Source organism: Rosa rugosa, chromosome 6, assembly GCF_958449725.1.
Source record: "Rosa rugosa chromosome 6, drRosRugo1.1, whole genome shotgun sequence".
Classification (NCBI taxonomy): domain Eukaryota; kingdom Viridiplantae; phylum Streptophyta; class Magnoliopsida; order Rosales; family Rosaceae; genus Rosa; species Rosa rugosa.
The window spans coordinates 47,825,706-47,833,856 of record NC_084825.1 but is presented as its reverse complement, the minus strand read 5'-3'; the positions used below and the strand labels follow the sequence as shown (position 1 = coordinate 47,833,856).

The following is an 8,151-nucleotide window of genomic DNA, read 5'->3' as shown; positions in this document are numbered from 1 at the left end:
CCAACAACCCGTCAATTCTCAGACCTTTGCATCTGCCTCAAGACCTGTAAATGGACCGGATTTGAAGCAGATTGACCTAAATCCGAATCCATTTAGTAACAAAATTTTTCAACCCATCCTAATCCAATAACTCAGCGGATCGTTGATAGCTCAATCCAAATCCGTATTTGCTAATCCGATCCGTTTATAATAACAATTTTTTAAAAATTTTAATTAAATAGTAATATTAAATTTTTATTATGACCTTTATAAGACTTTAGTAAAATATTAAAATAAAATGAAGAGTATCACAAAAAATTGAACTACATAACCAAAATATTTTTTAGAACAATAAACTATGGTAACCAAAATACTAAATTTCCAAAGCAATACTTCGTTGATTAAGACTACGTCCTTTATGTTTCTGCAAAAGTTTTGTTATAATATACGTATATTTATTATTTTATATGTGAAATTAATAGGTATTCTTAATATTTAATATTTTAAAAAAAATTAATTATTATAAAAATAAACCGGATTATTAATGGATTTGATCAATCTAAATCCGTATTTGATCCGTTAAATAAACGGATTAACGGATCCGAATTATTAACGGATCAATAGATCAAATTTTCAATCCAAACCCGTTAAATAATTACGGATCCGGAGTGGATACATATCAAAATTTGGTCTATTTACAGATCTATCTGCCTCCGCTTTGGACCCAGCCATCATCGTCATAAACTGCCAGATCCACCCTGGATCTGCTACCCAAGATCTCCGAGAAAGGAGAGCCTCCACGCTGATGACAACTCCGAGAAAGAAAACAATAACAAGAAATTGGAACCAAGTTCTGAGGAGTGCAAGAGGAAGCAGACAATGGAGAACCCCATCACCCTCATCTTTACAATGTCCAGATAAGGGGGAAACCCCAACTGTTCCGATCCAAATTCCATACAGCCGCCTGGCGCAACCCTCATCCTTTCTAAGAGTGGTTTTTTTTTTTTTTTTTTTTGAGAAGTTCTAAGAGTGGTTTTAGTCCCTAAATCTTTTTAATTACATGTACTCATTGATTTTTAACTAACAAAACTTCTTTGCACCACAAAAAATTTTCTTAAAAAAGGAATTTGTTCCAAATTACTTTTTGATTGAGTGAGTTACTGAATATTAATGAGATTGACTCCATGTAGCATGAGTCACTTCATGATTTCATCTATGAATGACTCCCTTTCAGCTTGCTCCACTTGTTGGAAAGCACCAATTCGTATATTCAACATGCCAATACTTATCCCATTCTAGTCATTTGAAAGGCACAATCCCGATCACCTGGTCAGCAACTGACCAGGGATCATTTGCTCATTCACCGTCCGATTTCAATCGGACGGTTGACAGATATTTAGATTTTGGGGGAGGAGATCTGTCAACCGTCTGATTTCAATCGGACAGTAAGTGTGCAAATGATCCCTGGTCAGTTGCTGACCAGGTGATCAGGATCGTGAAAGGCAAGCGAGTATATGAGGTCTTTCCAAAAGTCTTTAAATTAGGGCACGGTTTGGTGTAATTTATTACAAATAATTATATATCTCTTTCTAATTTTTTTTAAAATTAAAATTTTCTTTTCATAATTTTGATATGCATCGATGATAGTAGCATGTAAAAAGAGAATAACGACACAAGAGAAGACATGCATTTGTATTTTGCAGTGTATCATATCTAGTCTGATGACTTTTCAAGAGTACGTGATTAAGATTCCAATTAAGCTTTTCGGTATTCAACTTTATGTGCATCAAACCCAGTAACCCACCATATATTCTGCACTTTGGATGGAGATTTTGAACCCAAAAGGTAGAAACAATCTAATTTAATACAAAATTTCAGCACCCCCAAGTAATATCGACTAGTATCAATGCCAAATCTGTACATGACTTCATCAACTTTATTTGTGCAATATTATACATCTCTCTGCAGCCTGCCTGCAACAAAATCTCTGAATCTGAATATATGAGTAATAAGACCACACCCACTTAAGATTCTAGCACTAGTGAGCTAGATTTTATCCTAGCTTTTCACAAGAATATATATCAGTAAAATGCACATTTATCGATCTAGTTTGTTTCACATGTCCGTGATCACTTTCCAAATTGCCTCCAACCCTAAAAGGAAAGAAAAACTATTCTCGGATATGAATCTGTGGGCGCAGGCTCGCAGAGCATATATATAATGCAGTTTTCTGTTCGAAAGCTTCTTATTATAAAAGAGCTATACACACTGTTTATATATAACAGATTAACAGCTTCAATCAAGCCCTGAAATTTTCTTGGGGAATCTTAATAAACTACTTGTTACATGTTACTCTAGTTCAACCCCTATAAAGAGAGAGCGCGCACGACTATGTGAGAGGCACAATGCATGTATCAACACCACTTTTGATTAACTTATTGCTCCACCATAATCATATATTGACATTCTCCACATAATCTTGGTTTCTAAATTAGTTATATTCCAAAGAATCGAATCTGAATAAACTATACTAAGCATAGTTTATTAGCACTTAATCCTAATTACCTGACTTTGATTTCCATAAACAAATCATACATTTCTTCAAGTAGTTGAAGGAGGTAATGATACCTGTAGGGCTACATATATAATAGAATTAGCTTAAATTTAATTACTTTTTCTTAGCTATTCGGTTATGTAGTTATAGAGAACTAGTAGATTTGTTGTTCCGGTACTTGTCAAAGTCGACCTTCTAAAATTTTGGAAGACTAGAACCGAACAACAAAACTTAGTGTAATGCTGGCTTTTGAGTTTTGCTTCGGGGATTATTCTTGTTTTTCTTTTTTCCCTAGGAAAATTTGTTCTTCAAGTGGGGTTAACAGGTGCTCTTATTTAGTATTTACTTACATTTAGATTATTATTTTCAAATTGATTATTATTATTATTATTATTAGGTAAAAGATGAAAAAAGATTGTTAATGAAGTATTTTCAGTTATCTAAAAAAAGTGAAAATAATGAAATCACTACAAAATCCCTTGAGTGAGCTGCAATCACCTCGTTTTACTGCCATAATTAAGGACATAGTCTCCGATTTTGAGAAGTAAATCGGTGAATATAATTCGTCGAAATGTTATATATATATATATATATATATATATATATAGTCCATTGTTAACTAGGTTGCTGATGAACAAAAAATAAAATCAATAGCTTGATAACATACATTAATTCCTGTCTGCAATGCACTAGTAAATAGTAATGGATATGGGATTGTAATCCCTGACAGAGAACATAAAGGGAACTGGTAGACATATATTCACATGGTTTTTTTCTTGAATTTCAAGGTAGATCCATGTGACAGTCCGATCATATATCTTGGGTAGGGGCCGTACGTAAGACCTTCTCCTTCTTAAGAAAAAGTTTTGGGTAGGGGCTGCCACGTGGTGGGGCCGTGCGGCCCTCCAATCAAAATTCTCAAACTTTTCTCTCTTTTCCGAAACTGCCCCTGATTTTTAATATACAATACCCAAAATACCCCCCTACTTGGGGTATGATTGACCCGCCCCACTGCCACGTGGTGCGGGTGCCGTACGTAAGACCTTCTCTCTTTCTAAAATGTCGTTCCATATCACCAATAAAATACTCCGGTCCGCGGAATGTTCACCGTGATTTATAAATAGAGGAGAAAGAAAAAGATTAACGTGCTCAAGTTGGCTGAGACCCCACACCCCAAAAGCCAGAAGTTTAAAAGGGCTTTCATCTTTATCCACCACTTTTCTTTGCCCAAAAAAAAATCTTCATCCACTTCACCAACCAGGTTTTACGTAACACTTGAATGATTGTATGAAATCTTTTTGCTAAAGATACCGCAGACATGTCCTAGACAGCTCTCAGCTGTATCCACCTCCATCAGTTCCCTAGCCTCCCATATAATTAAGATCTATATAAAAACACACATAAACCTAACTCATTAATACACACACACATATAGCAATTTGTGCACTTTAATTTTATATGAATTTCTATTCTATAAGCTAGATATTAATTAAACGTTTTAAAACCCTAGATGACTATGCATGGTGGATCAAGAGGCCAAGGATATTATTAATAGTAAGGCAAGTTTTACGTTCATGACCTACATTGTGTACATGGTTGATTTCAAAACATCTAATTAGAAATATAAGCGGTTAGATCATTCATGGTTTATTGAGATTTTTTGAGATAAAATTACATACTTGTGTTGACGTCAATGTAGTTAAATGAGGATAATATTGATATTATATTTAAGAGTAGACAACGCATAATTCCGTTATCTACAACAATATACCTGATTAATTACAAGAACATATGATTAGGTCTAACCTGCTTGCACATAATTTTCTTCATGAGATCTATTAACAATTCTAATTAATAAGGTTAATTGCAACGATACTAAATATGGGAGGATTTTGATGAATAATTTGATTGATTATGTGAGAGTGGGAAGAAAGCAAAATTATTATATGCATAAACGTGCACCAAATGTAATGAATTTTAAACTTAGTATAGTAGAAGGATCTTGGAAGTTAAGATCTCAAATTTTGTGGATTTAGCTAGGATTTATTATAGTTGGTTCAACTAATCCAGCTTAATGTCAATATCATACCTTAATATTATGCCCATGATTGATTTTCATTTAAAAAACAAATTCAGAAAAGAAAAAAAAAATCGGAAAAGAAAAAAAAAATCGGAAATGACCGATGAGTCTAACAGCAGCTAGCAACCAGAGAGAGGCCAAGTTGTCAATAATTAAATTTGTTTTCATATTCTTGTTTTCCATAAAGCAATGCCCGGAGAATCTTGGCACAAATCTTTCACACAGTTAGATACACATGCCTCTCATTTCAAAAAAAAAAAAAAAAAAAAAAAAAAAAAGAAGATACACATGCCTCTTTCTCTCTCTACTTCCCCCCTCTCTCTTATAAATACAGAGTTCCATTTCTTCTTCATCTCCAACTTCACTTCATCTTCATCTTTATCTTCATCACCATAAAACAATGGCAAGCTTGGCGCGTGTGAAAGAGGCCGTGGTTGTCGCGCCCTCCGAGCCAACCCCTTCTTGCGTTCTCAGCCTCTCCGCCGTCGACTCACAGCTCTTCCTTCGCTTCACTATAGAGTACCTCCTAGTCTACCCTACCCGCCAAAACACCAACCAGGCTCTAACCGCTACAAGTGTCAAGGCCGCACTGGCCAAAGCCCTCGTCCCGTACTACCCGCTGGCCGGTCGGGTCAGGCCCAAGCCCGACGGCTCGAGCCTCGAGGTGGTGTGTCGGGCGCAGGGCGCGGTGTTCATCGAGGCGGTTTCCGACCGCGCTGTCTCGGAGTTCCAACATGCCCCACGCTACGTAACCCAGTGGAGAAAGCTCTTGTCGCTCCACGTGGCAGACGTCCTCAAGGGGGCCCCGCCGGTCGTGGTTCAGCTGACGTGGCTGAAGGACGGGGGAGCCGCACTGGGAGTGGGGTTCAACCACTGTGTCTGCGACGGAATCGGAAGCGCCGAGTTTCTCAACTACTTCGCTGAGCTGGCCGCCGGAAAACACGGACTCGGCGAGTTCCGACCAAAGCCCGTCTGGGATCGCCACCTCATGGACCCTAAAAACGTAACTCCACGTCAGCAAAACCTCCCCGTGTTCAACAAAGTCCCGGACCTCTGCGGCTTCATGAATCGCTTCACAAACGAAAGACTATGTCCGACCTCTGTTGTCTTCAACAAAACATACGTAACCGAGTTAAAGAATCTAGCTCGGTCGACGAGTCGACTCAGTAGCGAGTCAGGTTTCACATCTTTCGAGGCACTTTCCGGTCACGTATGGAGGAGCTGGGCGAGAGCGTTGAACTTACCGTCCAACCAAATTTTAAAGCTGCTGTTCAGCGTCAACGTACGTCAGCGAGTCAAGCCGAGTCTTCCGGGGGGTTACTACGGCAATGCGTTCGTCTTGGGATGCGCGCAGAGCAGCGTGAAGGACTTGACGGAGAAGAGGCTGGGGTACGCGGCGGGGCTGGTGCGACGCGCCAAGGAGCGAGTGGGGGAGGAGTACGTGAGGGGGGTGGTGCAGTCGGTGAGCGGCGAGACGAAGGCGAGTCCGGACTCGGTGGGGGTGCTGATAGTGTCGCAGTGGTCAAGGTTGGGCCTGGAGAGGGTTGACTTCGGGATGGGCAGGCCCGTCCACGTGGGGCCCATTTGCAGCGATAGGTACTGCTTGTTTCTGCCGGTGAATGACGACGACGACGACGACGGTGGTAAAAATGGCGGTCAGGGGGAATCTGTGAAGGTGATGGTGGCTGTCCCCACCAGTGCAGTTGACAAATACGAGTTGTTAGTCAACAGTCCTTACTCGTGAGGTGAGAGATTGGACCATTACAGTACATGATTCTCTGCTCCTGACCTAACTCTCGTTGACTTTATCTCGTTATTTTATAGTGTTTCGGAGTATTGGGAACCGGGATAAGAATATCCTGGAGTTGGAGTTTCAGCACAAATCATCGAGATTTTCTGCTTCTCATGATCTCATTCTCACACTCTAGATGACTTTGTATATACAGATTTTCTTAGTTTCTGACTTTCTTAACCCTAAAATTGGATCCCTGTTTTTTCATCAATGAGGACCATGAACTGTATTCTGCGGACTATATATGCTACTAGACTATACTATATGCTTATAGTAGAGGAATTTCTGTATTTTGGGGACACACATGTCGGTCCTTCCTACTGATGAAAGAAAAGTTGGTCCTTAATATTTTGAGAAGATGGGTTTCATTTCGAAAACTAAACTACTGGCACAGAAACTTCCAGTTCATTCATTTTAAAGACTACTATATAGTTTGTTATGTTTAATTTTTTGTTAGAGATGTACGTTATTTTTGTTCTGAGACCGATGTACTTTGCTGGACATTTTAATTAGAGAAAATTGTGAAATTATTAAAATATTTGCATGTAAAAAATTGACATATGCAAGGACCACCTTTATGATACCTTATTGGGTCGTTAGCTCCCCATGTTTTCAAACTCAAACCCATTTGACTGCCTTATTTGATGTTTTCATTTTGGGCTTTCCTTAAGTTCAGGTAATTGGGCTTTGATTGCTATGGAATGGATGGCATTTGATTATGGTTGAGCCGTTGAGGTAGAGATTGACTCACAGGTTACTCAGAACAAAAACCATCCTTTTTTTTTTTTTTTTGAAACAAGGGCCGGTGTGGCTGCCCTCAGGCCTTCATAAATGAAACCAACGAATACAAGGGGGGGGACAAAGAGCCTAAACCCCATATTACAATCTGCATCAAGAGTACATCCTGAAAAGAAGTCAATAGACGACTCTACTAAACACTTGTATTCCAATCCACACCAACTAGCAAAGAACACGCTCCAGACGGTTCTATTTGCTTCTAAGTGGTGACATGACGGAAAGATTACTTGATCTGTAACTCTAATACAGCAAAGCATAATGTCACTTCTCCCAGCTTTCCTATCATGTTGCCACTGGAATCTACATCCAGTGGCATGAAGTCTCACCCTGCCACTAGGAGGCAGCAACCATTTGACAACGCAAGTAAATCGCCGCCTACCTAGAGCAGACAAGGCACAAAGAGTGCACCCACGGGCAAAAAGCCCAACTATCCCTACACAACGAGTATAGGGACTTATTACGCGCAAAAAGCGCAAAACAACCCACAAACTGCAAACAACTAAATAAACAAAGCAACAACTGGAAACAAAACAAACAGAAATTAAAAAACAGCAGCACAGCCCAAAAGCGGAAGCCCGGCCCATCCACCATCTTTCCCAAGGGCCCAACGCAGAAGCCCACCAAGCAAGCATCGAGTACCATCTGCCGGCACCAGACTGTCCCCGAGGAACACCCCGCCGCCGCGCATCAACACTGCACCGCCGCACCACCACGACACGCAGACCACTCATCAACCAGATCAGCTCCCGAAACCAGATCCAGAAACGAGCTGTGCCCACGCCGGACTCAACACCGCCCTGAGATCGAGATCTCAGCCACCGCCCCCCAGCCCGCATATGTCGCAGGACCACCACGAACCGCCGACGGCCACCCGCGTCCCAGAGCCACACCAACTGCTTCAGAGACACCACGGAACCACGCCGCCGGCAATCCGCATCCCAGAGCCAC

At 40.4% G+C, this 8,151-nt stretch overlaps 1 protein-coding gene across 1 annotated transcript; it reads left to right on the top strand.

Annotated features, from left to right (window-relative positions):
• Positions 1 to 4,958: 4,958 nt before the first annotated feature.
• On the top strand, positions 4,959 to 6,968 carry LOC133715500 (alcohol acyltransferase 9). The gene is made up of 2 exons (XM_062142014.1): positions 4,959 to 6,358; positions 6,438 to 6,968. The coding sequence occupies exon 1, from the start codon at positions 5,014 to 5,016 to the stop codon at positions 6,355 to 6,357; it is 1,344 nt and encodes a 447-aa protein (XP_061997998.1). The 5' UTR covers positions 4,959 to 5,013; the 3' UTR covers position 6,358; positions 6,438 to 6,968.
• The last annotated feature ends 1,183 nt before the right edge of the window (positions 6,969 to 8,151 follow it).